The sequence below is a fragment of the Bombina bombina genome, chromosome 5 (assembly GCF_027579735.1).
Source record: "Bombina bombina isolate aBomBom1 chromosome 5, aBomBom1.pri, whole genome shotgun sequence".
In the NCBI taxonomy this organism is placed as follows: domain Eukaryota; kingdom Metazoa; phylum Chordata; class Amphibia; order Anura; family Bombinatoridae; genus Bombina; species Bombina bombina.
In genome coordinates, this window is record NC_069503.1 from 1,041,257,032 (window position 1) to 1,041,273,806 (window position 16,775).

General features: G+C 42.0%; 1 protein-coding gene across 1 annotated transcript in view; it reads right to left on the reverse strand.

Annotated features, from left to right (window-relative positions):
- The window catches only part of RAD21 (RAD21 cohesin complex component), a gene marked incomplete in the record, with an annotated part of 310,812 nt that overhangs the window by 24,322 nt on the left and 269,715 nt on the right, over positions 1 to 16,775 (reverse strand). The window contains 4 exon segments of the mRNA XM_053715306.1: positions 5,412 to 5,549; positions 6,196 to 6,347; positions 6,523 to 6,670; positions 7,018 to 7,241. Coding sequence (XP_053571281.1) covers positions 5,412 to 5,549; positions 6,196 to 6,347; positions 6,523 to 6,670; positions 7,018 to 7,241 — 662 coding nt within the window.

A 16,775-nucleotide genomic window follows, 5' to 3' on the forward strand; every position in this document is an offset into this window, starting at 1 on the left:
TTGTTTAGAATTTTGAGATCCAGGAATGGTCTGAAAGTTCCTTCTTTCTTTGGAACCACAAACAGGTTTGAGTAAAAACCTAGCCCTTGTTCCGGAATTGGAACTGGGTGGATCACTCCCATTGTATGTAGGTCTTTTACACAGCGTAAGAACGCCTCTTTCTTTGTCTGGTCTGAAGACAGACGAGAAATGTGGAACCTTCCCCTTGGAGGGGAGTCCTTGAATTCTAGAAGATATCCCTGTGATACAATCTCTAAGGCCCAGGGATCGTGTACATCTCTTGCCCAGGCCTGAGCAAAGAGAGAGAGTCTGCCGCCTACTAGATCCGGTCCCGGATCTGGGGCTACCCCATCATGCTGTCTTGGAGACAGCTGCTGGCTTCTTGGCCTGTTTACCCTTGTTTCAGCCCTGGTAAGGTTTCCAGGCTGCCCTGGGTTGTGAAGCGTTACCCTCTTGCTTTGCAGCAGGGGAGGGTGAAGCGAGACCGCTCCTGAAATTCCGAAAGGAACAAAAATTATTTTGTTTGTTCTTTGTCTTTAAGGACTTGTCCTGGGGGAGAGCATGGCCTTTTCCCCCAGTGATTTCTGAAATAATCTTTCAATTCAGGCCCAAAGAGAGGGTCTTTCTTTTGAAAGGGATGTTCAATAGTTTGGATTTTGACGACACATCGGCCGACCAGGACTTTAGCCATAGCGCCCTGCACGCTAAAATGGCGAAACCTTAATTCTTTGCCGCTAACTTAGCTAGTTGGAAAGCGGCATCTGTGATAAAAGAATTAGCCAGCTTAAGAGCCTTAATTCTGTCCATAATGTCCTCATATGAGGTCTCTGTCTGGAGAGCATCTTCCAGCGCTTCAAACCAGAAAGCGGCTGCAGTGGTTACAGGAACAATGCACGCAATAGGTTGGAGAAGAAAATCTTGATGAACAAAAATTTTCTTAAGTAAACCCTCTAATTTTTTTATCCATAGGGTCTTTAAAAGCACAACTGTTTTCAATTGGTATAGTTGTGCATTTAGCAAGTGAAGAAACAGCCCCCTCTACCTTAGGGACCGTCTGCCACGAGTCCGGCATGGAGTTAGATATGGGGAACATTTTCTTAAAAACAGGAGGGGGAACGAAGGGAATACCTGGTCTATCCCACTCCCTAGTAACGATATCCGCAATCCTCTTAGGGACCAGGAACACAGTGTAAACAGGAACTTCTAGGTACTTGTCCTTTTTACACAATTTCTCTGGAACCACCATAGGGTCGCAGTAATCCAGAGTAACTAATACCTCCCTGAGCAATAAGCGGAGGTGTTCTAGTTTAAATTTAAAAGCCAACGTATCTGAATCTGTCTGAGGAGAAACCTTTCCTGAATCGGAAATTTCTCCCTCAGACAGCACACATCCCTCGCCCCCACTTCAGAGTGTTGTGAGGGTATATCGGATACGGCTACTAAAGCGTCAGAATGCTTATTATCTGTTCTTAAAACAGAGCTATCACGCTTTGCAGGTAACACGGGCAGTTTAGATAAACACTGAGAGGGTATTATTCATAACTGCCGCCAAGTCTTGCAAGGTAAAAGACGCACTAGAGGTGCTAGGCGTCGCTTGAGCGGGCGTAACTGGCTCTGACACTTGGGGAGAGGTTGACGGGCTAACCTCGTTACCTTCTGTCTGAGAATCATCTTGGGCCACATTTTTAAGTGCAACAATATGTTCTTTAAAGCAGGGGTCGCCAACCTTTCAGACCTCAGGGACCACTAAACTCATAATTTTGAATCCCGTGGCCCACTAACATGATTTTTTTTTAAATGGCACAAACCTGTATAAGATGTGTGTGTATATATATATATATATATATATATATATATATATATATATGGAATTAACTAATTGAATGACAGAATTTAGAGAATACTTCCAAATGACAGATTAAGGGTGAGTGCCAACTTTTGAGCTTGAAACAGAGAGGCAGAAAGTGGGGGAAAAAAGAATTATGTTTAAAAGGACCGCAAGACTTCCAAGTTACCTCCCCGGTTAGGAATTATTCAAAACTACTTATGATCATGGACAGACATTGGAGTAATAAATTAAGTTTATATCAGAAAGCTCTCAATATGTATGTGAGCTAACCATGACTGATGTTACTGGCAATTACTATAATACTGGTGGGATGTGGCTGATCTGCTGGGTGGCAATTACTGGAATTCAGGTTGAATGGCTTTGTGCGCAGGGAAAATTATTAGAATGAAAAATAATCAATATTTAATAAAAAAAAAAAAAAAGATGGAGGGGAGGAAAACAAACAGTGATGTAAGTCCTCCATCTGAAGGAATTGGGAAAACTACTACAAAGAGACACAAGTCACTTGAATTTTTGTTATCTATTAGTCTTATTATAGTGCTATCTGTGTATGGGATTGGTTAGATTTTCAACTATAATTTCGTTGTCTCTGTTTTCTTACATTGTACAATGACAATAAAACGAATCTAATCTAATGGGGAAGAAAAATGAAATATGAGAATTTTTTCTTTTAAGATTTTCTTTTTTTATATACTTTAATTCCACTATTTCAAGCCAAGACTATACCAACCTCTGCTGGTTTTAGAATGGAATCATCTCCCTCTGAGCAGCAGGCAGGGCCGGAGGAGTTAAAAATACAATCTAGCTACGCAAGTTGTGCAGTACTACACAACGTGTGTAGGGAGATTGTAATATAACTCCTCCGTTGGTTTTCACTAATGTCCAGCCAGGCACTGTAGGGAATTGCGGCACGACAAGGGTGATGCCATCAGAGAAGATGAATTCCTGATTGGTGTCAAGGACCACCAACATCTTCTCGTGGACCACCAGTGGTCCATGGACCACTGGTTGGTGACCGCTGCTTTAAAGTGTATAGACATATCAGTACAAGTGGGACACATTCTGAGAGAGGGTTCCACCATGGCTTCTAAACACATTGAACAAGGATTTTCCTTGGTGACAGACATGTTTAAAAGACTAGTAGTAGTACAAACAGGCTTGGAAATCACTTTAATCAAGTAAAAACACACTTTGAAAAAAACGTTACTGTGCCTTTAAGAGATGAAAAAGGTACACAATTTTGCAAAACAGTGAAAAAATGCAGCAAACTTTTCAAAATTTTTACAGTATGTACCTAAAGCATTAGTAAGATTGCACCACTAGCAATAAAAACGATTAACTCCTTAATGCCCAAACCGGATCAACAGTAAGTAAAAAAACTGTTAAAGAAACTTCAGCACCTTGCCACAGCTCTGCTGTGGCCCTACCTGCCCTTAGGAACCAGATTTGTGGGGAAAAAGCTTCTTATAGGCCCTCAAACTGCAGCAGGACCCTCCATGTGAAACAGCCTGAACTTCTAGTCAAAATAACTGCGCATCTGAGGCGCAAAATTAGGCCCCTCCCACCTCACTCCAGTGCTTGTGAGGCCTAAAGAAACACTCCCAAGTGTTTTAGTAATAGCCATGTGGGTAATAACCCCTGAAAGAAACCCAAAGGAACCTTCAAAGTGTCTCAAAAAACGATATTTTCAATAAAAACAGTTTGCCCTGAAGTAGCGTCAACCAGCAAAAACTAGCCCTGTTATGTAAGCTTGAAATTCCATACTTAGTCTCTGAATACAGCTTACCTTTCCCTCATGGGGATATTAACAGTCATTTCTAGCATTATCACAGTCTTGTCTAGAAATAAATGACTGAACACACCTTATTGCAGCCTAACCTGCAAACCGTTCCCCCCAACTGAAGTTCTCTTGCACTCCTCAGTCCTGTGTGGTAACAGCGGTGGATTTTAGTTACAACATGCTAAAATCACCTTCCTCCCTGCAGAAATCTTCATCTCCCTTCTGCTAGAGAGTAAATAGTACACACCGGTACCATTTAAAATAAACTCTTGCTTGTAGAAAATAAAAACTACAATTCTAACACCACATTCACTTTACCCTTCCGATTGCTTAGAGCCGGTGTCTTAAAATAAAACGTCTACCATAGGAATTTGTATACTACGTCACTTCCGGTGACGTATAGTCAGCTGGTGGAGGTTTGTAGCGCTCACTGCACATGCGCTAGAGGCACAAACTCCTTACAACAGCTGATGAGAATTCGATCAATTATGTGACACGCGCACGTTACTAATCATTGAACATTGGTGGAGTTATGTGTATGCCTTTCAGGGGAGTGGATGCAGGATATGATGTTGAGCATAATGACACTGAGTGTATAGTAAAACAACAGCATTGTAAACGATGCATTTGTATTGTAGAAGTTTTAATTTAAGACACCGGAGCTCTATTTTATGCTTTGATCTCTGTAATGTGCGTCAGTACAGAACCTGGGTATGGATTGGGATGGGTGAGAGGCCAATGTTTTCCAGCGCTTGTCGATTTCCAGCTGTCTGTTAAGGGTCCAGCCCTTTAGGGAGAAGGAGAAGTCCGGTGTCTTAAATTAAAACGTCTACAATACAAATGCATAGTTTACAATGCTGTTTTACTATACACTCGTAGTGTCATTATGCTCAACATCATATCCTGCATCCACTCCCCTGACAGGCAGACACATAACTCCACCAATGTACCCAGACTCCCTTAACCAAACATGGAATAGCTACTCAATGTTCAGCTATCACCCTAGCTGGTTCAATGATTAGTAACGTGCGCGCGCCACATAATTGATCGTATTCTAATCAGCTTTTGTAAGGAGTTTGTGCCTCTAGTGCAGGCGCAGTGAGCGCCACAAACCTCCACCAGCTGAGAAACGTCACCGGAAGTGATGGAGGTATACACATTCCTACGGGTAGACACATTACTTTAGAACACCGGCAAAGAGAATGACTGGGGGGTGGAGCTAGAGGGGGAGCTATATGGACAGCTCTGCTGTGTGCTCTCTTTGCCACTTCCTGTTGGGAAGGAGAATATCCCACAAGTAAAGGATGAATCCGTGGACTCGATACATCTTACAAGAGAAAAGGGGACTTCCAATTCATGAAGTATAAGATACTTCATGTAGAAAGCTCCTTTATTTGTTTTAACCGACCACCATTTTTAGCTGCTACAGCAGCCCACGGCTAAAAACTTTTTTTGCTAAGGTGACATTTTCACCTCTTAGCCAATAGCCATGCAGTAAATCCGGCTCCCATGGGCGCCAAGCCGGATATACCGCACGGCTATTGGCTAAGAGGTGAAATTTTTTTTTTAGCCGTGGGCTGCTGTAGCAGCTAAAAACGGCGATCGGTTAAAAATATAATACACCAGCAAGTAAAATGGACAATTGGGACACATAATAGAGGATGAAATGTCACAGTACAATGTCTCTTTAAAACTTTAGGGAGAAGCATGTAGGCATACTAAAGATGCCTATTTACATACTGTAAATTTCATAACAGAAAAATCAAGCTTTAACATAATTACCTCTTCCTCCTCCTCTTCATCTTTTTCCTTCTCTTTTTCTGGTAAAAGGTTCAGTTCAGGAATCAGATCATTAAGGTTCTGAGGCTCTTCTGGAGGAAGTTCTACAGGGGGAATTTCAATCTGTGGCTCTGGTTCTGGCTGCAAGTAGAAAAATTAAATGTTAAGTTTCATAAGTTTTGTAGGTTTTGGAATGTGATGCCACATATAGGTAAAGTGAAGGGATTTTTTTTTTATTTAAGACAACAAATACTTTCTTAAAGGGTGCTATATTACAGTGTAAAAATGACTAGCTCTTCTTTAGAGCATGTAATTTTAACAGTAGTGACCAGCAGTCCTCCGCAAGCTTTAGAAACACCACTGCAGGGTCCCAAGTTTAAAAATACATGCTCTAATGACTTATAGCATGTAATATTTTCACTATTATGGCCCTTAAAAAACAAACAAAAAAAACCTAGCACTAATAGGTATGTGTATTCAGACCCTTTGTAATGATCTGAATGTGGAAGAAGCCGCTCGTTCCCTTCGGATATTTTCATAGCCAGATTGATTCCTGTAAAAAAAATGCCCACTCTAAGATCTGTGCAAATTCAGATCTTAGAGTGGGGATCTTTTACAGGAATCAATCTATGGAAATATCCGAAGATAAATAGCGGCTTCTCACTTCCACACTCTGATCCTTATGCACATACCTAAATAGCGGAAGCATGGAATTGCATTTATTAGTAAACTTTCAAGTGAAGAATACAACCCATTACTTCTACGATAACGTCCATCAGTATTTTACCTGCAGAATTGGCTCTGGTTCCATTTGTTGAGAATCACGTTTAACTCCTTGCTGAGGTGGAGGGGGTGGCATAACAGATTCATCCAGCTGCGTTCTACTTCCCTCCATAATTGATTCCTGTAGACGACTTGGCTCTTCCAAAATTGGCTGATCTATTAATTAAAAAAAAATAAAGTTTATGAAAGTTTTTGTAAAACCAAATTTTACCCTAAAAGCCTTGGGAAACGTTTGTAGAATTATAGCGGGGTGTTAAGTACTTTGCCCATTTATATATTATATTAAGTTAGTACAGATTTCTGTTTTTCCTTACTAAAGGTTACTACTCACCAATTACATCTCGCTGATGTTGTTCTTCTCTTGGGACTTCTGGGTTCTCAAATTCCTTAAGGAACTCATCGAGATTGTCAGCTTCACCACCTTTCCTTCTCTTTCTTATCTCATCAGGCACAAGCGGTGTGAGACAGCGTGTGAAAAGCTGAACAAGCAGATGAAGTTTTCTCAATAAAAACATTTATCATGATCACTCAATCATTCAACATAAAATTAATGTTTTATTCCAGAAAATAATGTAAGCACAAATTACAAATATTCAACAGCACTCAACACTAACATGCTAGCAAAGCTGTATAGACTAATCTATAAGAGAATTCTTTTTTTTTTTTTTTTAAACGGTAACTACCTACTAAATCACCAGAAAGGCTACTGAATTAACAGTAAACAGTTTGACTGATGAATAAAATGACAGCGCAACCCAGAGCAGCAAATAATTCATATAAAATGTAAAACCTTAAAGATATGGTTTGTAAATAAATATTAGCCTACCCTGAGTAGCCTGATGTTCCACAAAGGCTGAGCAGGCAAGGAGAAAAGTTTTTCCACTCCACCAGTCTCTTTCCACATCATAAGCTTCTTTGTAGGAGGTGCAAGGTCCAGAGTAGTAACAATATCAGAGTAGTCACTCAGCTGAGCACGAATTGTTTTGCTGTCCAATTCTTTTACACTGTCAACAATCAACTTTCTCTTGCGTTTTGCTTTAGTTTCCTTGACTGGAATAGGTAAATGGGGGGGGGGGGGGAGAGAAATATATTTATACACATTCATTTAGAGCGGATAGGGCATAATGCATTAACCTGTAAGCTTCTTACACACCAGTTGTGCACACGGATAAAGTATTTTTTTACTTTAAATTAACACCTTGATATTTTAATTTAGTTGCATAGTAAAATGACTTTGCAATAAGCTGTTCGTTATTTTGTCCCCAATTCATGTAATTTAGGTCTGATTTTTTTTTCCCTCAGAACTAGAAATGCACTATGCTGACTAACACTTCTACATATATTTCCCTAACTGGTTTTAACAGATAAAAAGCAAAACAATGCCACTGAACACTAACATTAAGACTATGATTAGCCTTGTTGTCTACAGACAAGCCTGGACTGGCTTACAAACGTGGTGAATGGTGTCCATTGAAAAAAACAATAGCAGCAAACAAAATGTTAATTTGTTAAAAAAAAAAACTTGCCTGATAAATTAATTTATTTCATGACAGTACATGTGCTATCAAATGCAGGAAGAGACATAACACCAGAGACATAAATTCCTCCCACTTTCGCATGATTTCTCAGTCCTACATTATAAGGCCAAGTAAAAAAGAAAAAAAAGCAAAGAAAGGAAAAGCAGTATAAAAAGTGCGAACTGGTACTCCCACAAACTGCTATGGGGAAAAAAATAAATTAAAAAAAATTGTGGATCACATGGACATTGATGGTAAGCATACATTTTATTTCTTTCAAATGACACGATGAGTACACGGATCATCTAATTACTATTGGGAATATCACTCCTGCCCAGCAGGAGGCGGCAAAGAGCAACACAGCAAAGCTGTTAAATATCACCTCCCTTCCCTCTAACCCCAGTCATTCTCTTTGCCTACGTTAGAGAAAGGAAGTGGTAAAATTAGGTGTTTAAAAAGATCTTCAATCAAGAGTTTATTTTCATTTTTTTAACACAAGCTTGTGTTTGTTCCGCTAGGGTGTAGCCGTAATCCACATAAGTCTTCAGTAGAGCAGTGGTGGCTTTCAAGAAATGGGAACTTGTGGGACATAATTCTCCCTGTGCCTCCCATATATTTAAAGCTGCCGTAATACTGAAAGCCTGAGTAAGATTACTCAGACTCTTTTTCCACAGGTCCATGTGAGGGAAAGGACCTCTCAAACCTGGTGAGCTGCCTTACTGCCGGGCAGATTTAAGGTAAATGCTAAGTATATTTTCTGGGGACACAGGAAAATTGGCACTTTCCTTGGGAGTGAGGATTACATTATAAAGGCAGTTATGGCAGGCACTGGGGACAAGGAGATGTGGCTCATGTGTTGGGTGCGTTTTCACAACCCCCGACGGCTTTATTTTACAGTCATTTGCTGACCGGTAGGTTTACTTTTGATACGCCCACGATGGGCGGAGCTAATTATGCAGCAATGTGTGCGCGCTCTTTTTGTCCGTCTCACTTAGTTTCCGGTATTACGGAGAGTGGTGACAAGCGGTTAAGAAGTATTTCTCTGCTACGTTATGGTGACGCAGCAGAACAGACTCAGATTGAGTCCGGACGTCTACTTTCTGTGAAATATACTATCCGGTGGCAGGTAGGCATGGAGATTGTTGGCTGTTTATTGTAAAAAATATAATTTATGCTTACCTGATAAATTCATTTCTCCTGTAGTGTAGTCAGTCCACGGGTCATCCATTACTTATGGGATTATAACTCCTCCCTAACAGGAAGTGCAAGAGGATCACCCAAGCAGAGCTGCTATATAGCTCCTCCCCTCTACGTCATATCCAGTCATTCGACCGAAACCGTACGAGAAAGGAGAAACTATAGGGTGCAGTGGTGAATGGAGTTTAATTAAAATTTAGACCTGCCGTAAAAACAGGGCGGGCCGTGGACTGACTACACTACAGGAGAAATTAATTTATCAGGTAAGCATAAATTATATTTTCTCCTGTTAAGTGTAGTCAGTCCACGGGTCATCCATTACTTATGGGATACCAATTCCAAAGCTAAAAGTACACGGATGACGGGAGGGACAGGCAGGATCTTTACACGGAAGGAACCACTGCCTGTAGAACCTTTCTCCCAAAAACAGCCTTCGAAGAAGCAAAAGTGTCAAATTTGTAAAATTTTGAAAAAGTGTGAAGTGAAGACCAAGTCGCAGCCCCGCAAATCTGTTCAGAGGCCTCATTCTTAAAGGCCCAAGTGGAAGCCACAGCTCTAGTAGAATGAGCTGTAATCCTTTCAGGAGGCTGCTGTCCAGCAGTCTCATAGACTAAGCGTATTATGCTACGAAGCCAAAAAGAGAGGTAGCCAAAGCTTTTTGACCTCTCCTCTGTCCAGAATAAACGACAAACAGGGAAGAAGTTTGACGAAAATCTTTAGTTGCCTGCAAATAAAATTTCAGGGCACGGACGACGTCCAGATTGTGCAGAAGTCGTTCCTTCTTTGAAGAAGGGTTAGGGCACAATGATGGAACAACAATCTCTTGATTGATATTCTTGTTAGTGACTACCTTAGGTAAGAACCCAGGTTTAGTACGCAGAACTACCTTGTCTGAATGAAAAATCAGATAAGGAGAATCACAATGTAAGGCCGATAACTCAGACTCTTCGAGCCGAGGAAATAGCCATTAAAAACAGAACTTTCCAAGATAACAGCTTGATATCGATGGAATGAAGGGGTTCAAACGGAACACCTTGCAGAACGTTAAGAACTAAGTTTAAGCTCCACGGCGGAGCAACAGTCTTAAACACAGGCTTAATCCTAGCCAAAGCCTGAACGTCTGGAACTTCTGCCAGATGTTTGTGTAAAAGGATAGACAGAGCTGAAATCTATCCCTTTAATGAACTAGCAGATAAACCCTTTTCTAAACCCTCTTGTAGAAAAGACAATATCCTAGGAATCCTAACCTTACTCCATGAGTAACTCTTGGATTCGCACCAATATAAGTATTTACGCCATATTTTATGGTAAATTTTCCTGGTAACAGGTTTCCTAGCCTGTATTAAGGTATCAATCACTGACTCCGAGAATCCACGCTTTGATAGAATCAAGCGTTCAATCTCCATGCAGTCAGCCTCAGAGAAATTAGATTTGGATTTTGAAAGGACCCTGAATCAGAAGGTTCTGTCTCAGAGGCAGAGACCATGGTGGACAGGACGACATGTCCACTAGATCTGCATACCAGGTCCTGCGTGGCCACGCAGGCGCTATTAGAATCACCGATGCTCTCTCCCTTTTTGATCCTGGCAATCAATCGAGGAAGCATCGGGAAAGGTGGAAACACATAAGCCATGTTGAAGACCCAAGGTGCTGTCAGAGCATCTATCAGCACCGCTCCCGGGTCCCTGGACCCGTAACAAGGAAGCTTGGCGTTCTGGCGAGACGCCATGAGATTCAGATCTGGTTTGCCCCAATGATGAAGCAGTTGGGCAAACACCTCCGGATGAAGTTCCCACTCCCCCGGATGAAAGGTCTGGCGACTTAGAAAATCCGCCTCCCAGTTCTCCACGCCTGGGATGTGGATCGCTGACAGGTGGCAAGAGTGAGACTCTGCCCAGCGAATTATCTTTGAGACTTCCATCATCGCTAGGGAACTCCTTGTTCCTCCTTGATGGTTGATGTAAGCCACAGTCGTGATGTTGTCCGACTGAAACCTGATGAACCTCAGAGTTGCTAACTGAGGCCAAGCCAGAAGAGCATTGAAAATTGCTCTTAATTCCAGAATGTTTATTGGAAGGAGTCTCTCCTCCCGAGTCCATGATCCCTGAGCCTTCAGGGAATTCCAGACTGTGCCCCAACCTAGAAGGCTGGCGTCTGTTGTTACAATCGTCCAATCTGGCCTGCGGAAGGGCATCCCCTTGGACAGATGTGGCCGAGAAAGCCACCATAGAAGAGAATCTCTGGTCTCTTGATCCAGATTTAGCAGAGGGGACAAATCTGAGTAATCCCCATTCCACTGACTTAGCATGCACAATTGCAGCGGTCTGAGATGCAGGCGCGCAAATGGTACTATGTCCATTGCCGCTACCATTAAGCCGATTACCTCCATGCACTGAGCCACTGACGGGTGTTGAATGGAATGAAGGACACGGCAAGATTAGAAGTTTTGATAACCTGTCCTCCGTCAGGTAAATTTTCATTTCTACAGAATCTATAAGAGTCCCTAGAAAGGGAACTCTTGTGAGTGGCAATAGAGAACTCTTTTCTACGTTCACCTTCCACCCATGCGACCTTAGAAATGCCAGAACTAACTCTGTATGAGACTTGGCAGTTTGGAAACTTGACGCTTGTATCAGAATGTCGTCTAGGTACGGAGCTACCGCTATGCCTCGCGGTCTTAGTACCGCCAGAAGAGAGCCCAGAACCTTTGTAAAGATTCTTGGAGCCGTAGCTAACCCGAAGGGAAGAGCTGGTAATGCCTGTTTAGGAAGGCAAATCTTAGATACCGGTAATGATCCTTGTGAATCGGTATGTGAAGGTAGGCATCCTTTAAATCCACTGTGGTCATGTACTGACCCTCTTGGATCATGAGTAATATGGTTCGAATAGTTTCCATTTTGAACGATGGAACTCTTAGGAATTTGTTTAGGATCTTTAAATCCAAGATTGGTCTGAAGGTTCCCTCTTTTTTGGGAACCACAAACAGATTTGAATAGAATCCTTGCCCGTGTTCCGACCGCGGAACTGGGTGGATCACTCCCATTAGTAAGAGGTCTTGTACACAGCGTAGAAACGCCTCTTTATTTATCTGGTTTGCTGATAACCTTGAAAGATGAAATCTCCCTTGTGGAGGAGAAGCTTTGAAGTCCAGAAGATATCCCTGAGATATGATTTCCAACGCCCAGGGATCCTGGACATCTCTTGCCCAAGCCTGGGCAAAGAGAGAAAGTATGCCCCCCACTATATCCGTTTCCGGATCGGGGGCCCTCACTTCATGCTGTCTTAGGGGCAGCAGCAGGTTTTCTGGCCTGCTTGCCCTTGTTCCAGGACTGGTTAGGTTTCCAGCCCTGTCTGTAGCAAGCAACAGTTCCTTCCTGTCTTGGAGCGGAGGAAGTTGATGCTGCTCCTGCCTTGAAGTTACGAAAGGCATGAAAATTAGACTGTTTAGCCTTTGGTTTGGCCCTGTCTTGAGGCAGGGCATGGCCCTTACCTCCAGTAATGTCAGCGATAATTTCTTTCAAGCCGGGCCCGAATAATGTCTGCCCTTTGAAAGGAATATTAAGCAATTTAGATTTAGAAGTCACATCAGCTGACCAGGATTTAAGCCACAGCGCTCTGCGCGCTTGAATGGCGAATCCGGAGTTCTTAGCCGTAAGTTTGGTTAAGTGTACTACGGCATCAGAAATAAATGAATTAGCTAGCTTAAGGGCTTTAAGCTTGTTCATAATCTCATCCAATGGAGCTGTGCTAAGGGTCTCTTCCAGAGACTCAAACCAGAATGCCGCCGCAGCAGTGACGGGCGCGATGCATGCAAGGGGTTGTAATATAAAACCTTGTTGAACAAACATTTTCTTAAGGTAACCCTCTAACTTTTTATCCATTGGATCTGAAAAAGCACAGCTATCCTCCACCGGGATAGTGGTGCGTTTAGCCAGGGTAGAAACTGCTCCCTCCACCTTAGGGACCGTCTGCCATAGGTCCCGTGTGGTGGCGTCTATTGGAAACATTTTTCTAAATATAGGAGGGGGTGAAAAGGGCACACCGGGTCTATCCCACTCCTTGTTAACAATTTCTGTAAGCATTTTAGGTATAGGAAAAACGTCAGTACACGCCGGTACCGCAAAATATTTATCCAGCCTACATACTTTCTCTGGAATTGCAACCGTGTTACAATCATTCAGAGCCGCTAATACCTCCCCTAGTAATACACGGAGGTTCTCAAGCTTAAATTTAAAATCTCTGAATCCAGTTTACTTGGATCAGATCCGTCACCCACAGAATGAAGCTCTCCGTCCTCATGTTCTGCAAATTGTGACGCAGTATCAGACATGGCTCTACTATTATCAGCGCACTCTGTTCTTACCCCAGAGTGATCACGTTTACCTCTTAATTCTGGCAATTTAGATAGTACTTCAGTCATAACATTAGCCACGTCTTGCAAAGTGATTTGTATGGGCCGCCCTGATGTACTTGGCGCCACAATATCACGCACCTCCTGAGCGGGAGGCGAAGGTACTGACACGTGAGGAGAGTTAGTCGGCATAACTTCCCCCTCGTTGTCTGGTGATATTCTTTTAACATATAAAGTTTGACTTTTATTCAAAGTAACATCTATACATTGAGTGCACAAATTTCTATTGGGCTCCACATTGGCCTTTAAACATAGTGAACAAACAGATTCATCTGTGTCAGACATGTTTAAACAGACTAGCAATAACACTAGCAAGCTTGGAAAAAACTTTTAAATAAATTTACAAGCTATATAAAAAACGCTACTGCGCCTTTAAGAAACATAAAAATGTGACACAGTTGAATTAACAATGAACCAAATATGTTAACACAACCAAATTTTAACAGAAAATGTATAAAGTTAGCAGAGGATTGCACCCACCAGCAAAAGGATGATTAACCCCTTAATACCCAAAACGGATAACAGTTGAAATAATAAACGTTTTTATCAGAGTCAAACACACTGTCACAGGTCTGCTGTGATTGATTACCACCCTCAAAACTAGTTTTGGAGACCCCTGGGCTCTGTAGAGACGTCCTGGATCATGGAGGAAGAAATAGGAAGACTGACTAAATTTTTACTGCGCAATAAAGCGCTAAAATAGGCCCCTCCCACTCATATTACAACAGTGGGGAAGCTCAGTAAACTGTTTTCATGCAGAAAAAAACGACAGCCATGTGGTAAAAATCATGCCCATAAAGTTTTATCACCAAGTACCTCAGAAAAAACGATTAACATGCCAGTAAACGTTTTTAAAATTGAAAATTATGAAGTGTTATTAATAAGCCTGCTGCTAGTCGCTTTCACTGCAGTGCAGGCTCAAATATTACTTTAATATTGACAGTATTTTCTTAGTGAAATTCCATTCCCCAGAAATACCTCAGATTATACATACATACTTATCAGCCTGATACCAGTCGCTACTACTGCATTTAAGGCTGCACTTACATTACATCGGTATTAGCAGTATTTTCTCAGTCAATTCCATTCCTTAGAAAATAATTTACTGCACATACCTCCTTGCAGGTGGGCCCTGCATGCTATCCCCTGTTCTGAAGTTACCTCACTCCTCAGAATGGCCGAGAACAGCAAGTGGATCTTAGTTACGACCGCTAAGATCATAGAAAACTCAGGCAGATTCTTCTTCTAATGCTGCCTGAGAACAAACAACACACTCCAGTGCCGTTTAAAATAACAAACTTGATTGAAGAAATAAAAACTAAGTTTAACACACCACAGTCCTCTCACACGTCCTATCTTTAGTTAGGTGCAAGAGAATGACTTGATATGACATAGAGGGGAGGAGCTATATAGCAGCTCTGCTTGGGTGATCCTCTTGCACTTCCTGTTAGGGAGGAGTTATAATCCCATAAATAATGGATGACCCGTGGACTGACTACACTTAGGAGAAATTCTATTTTTTCTTGTAAAGCAAAAGAAAATTTATGCTTACCTGATAAATTTATTTCTTTTTTGACACGATGAGTCCACAGATCATTTTAATTACTAATGGGATATTCACCTCCTGGTCAGCAGGAGGCGGCAAAGAGCACCACAGCAGAGCTGTTAAATATCACCTCCCTTCACTCCCAACCCAGTCATCCGACCGAAGTAAAGGAGAGAAAGGAAGTAACAAGATGCAAAGGTGTCTGAAGTTTATAATACCCAACAACCTGTCTCTTACAAAAACAGGGCGGGCCGTGGACGACTCGTGTAAAAAAAAAAAAAAAAATTTTATCAAGTAAGCATAAATTTTCTTTTCTTTTTAATGACACGATGAGTCCAAGGATCATCTTAATTATTAATGGGATTCAATACCCAAGCTAGAGTACACAGATGATACGGGAGGGACAAGACAGGGAACTTAAATGGAAGGCATCAGCTGCTTGAAGAACCTTTCACCCAAAAGCGGCCTCAGCCGAGGCAAAAGTGTCAAATTTGTAGAACTTTGAAAAAGTGTGAAGAGAGGACCAAGTTGCAGCCTTGCAAATCTGTTCCACAGAAGCTTCATTCTTGAATGCCCATGAGGAAACAACGGCCCTCGTGGAATGAGCCGTAACTCTCTCTGGAGGCTGCTGACCAGCAGTCTCATATGCAAAACATATGATACTCTTCAGCCAAAAAGAAAGCAGCAGCCGTAGCTTTCTGTCCCTTAAGTTTTCCTGAGAAAACCACAAAGCAGAAGACTGACGAAAGACCTTTGTCACCTGCAGGTAAAACTTTAAAGCACGGACTACGTCCAAATTGCGCAGAAGCCGTTCCTTCTGAGAAGTAGGATTAGGACACAAGGAAAAAACAACAATCTCCTGATTAATGTTCCAATCAGAAACAACCTTAGGAAGAAATCCTAATTTTAGTCTGTAAAACTAATTTATCAGAATGAAAAATAAGGTAAGGGGACTCATACTGCAATGAAGAGTTCTGACGAAAACAGAATTTATGCTTACCTGATAAATTGCTTTCTCCAACGGTGTGTCCGGTCAACGGCGTCATCCTTACTTGTGGGAATATCTCTTCCCCAAAAGGAAATGGCAAAGAGTCCCAGCAAAGCTGGCCATATAGTCCCTCCTAGGCTCCGCCCACCCTAGTCATTCGACCGACGGACGGACAGGAGGAAAAATATAGGAGAAACCATATGGTACCGTGGTGACTGTAGTTAGAGAAAATAATTCATCAGACCTGATTAAAAAACCAGGGCGGGCCGTGGACCGGACACACCGTTTGAGAAAGTAATTTATCAGGTAAGCATAAATTCTGTTTTCTCCAACATTGGTGTGTCCGGTCCACGGCGTCATCCTTACTTGTGGGAACCAATACCAAAGCTTTAGGACACGGATGAAGGGAGGGAGCAAATCAGGTTACCTAAACGGAAGGCACCACGGCTTGCAAAACCTCTCTCCCAAAAATAGCCTCCGAAGAAGCAAAAGTATCAAATTTGTAAAATTTGGCAAAAGTGTGCAGTGAAGACCAAGTCGCTGCCTTACATATCTGATCAACAGAAGCCTCGTTCTTGAAAGCCCATGTGGAAGCCACAGCCCTAGTGGAGTGAGCTGTGATTCTTTCAGGAGGCTGCCGTCCGGCAGTCTCGTAAGCCAATCGGATGATGCTTTTAAGCCAAAAGGAGAGAGAGGTAGAAGTCGCTTTTTGACCTCTCCTTTTACCAGAATAGACGACAAACAGAGAAGATGTTTGTCTGAAATCTTTTGTAGCTTCTAAATAGAATTTTAGAGCACGGACTACGTCCAAATTGTGTAACAAACGTTCCTTCATTGAAACTGGATTCGGACACAAAGAAGGTACAACTATCTCCTGGTTAATATTTTTGTTAGAAACAACCTTTGGAAGAAAACCAGGCTTAGT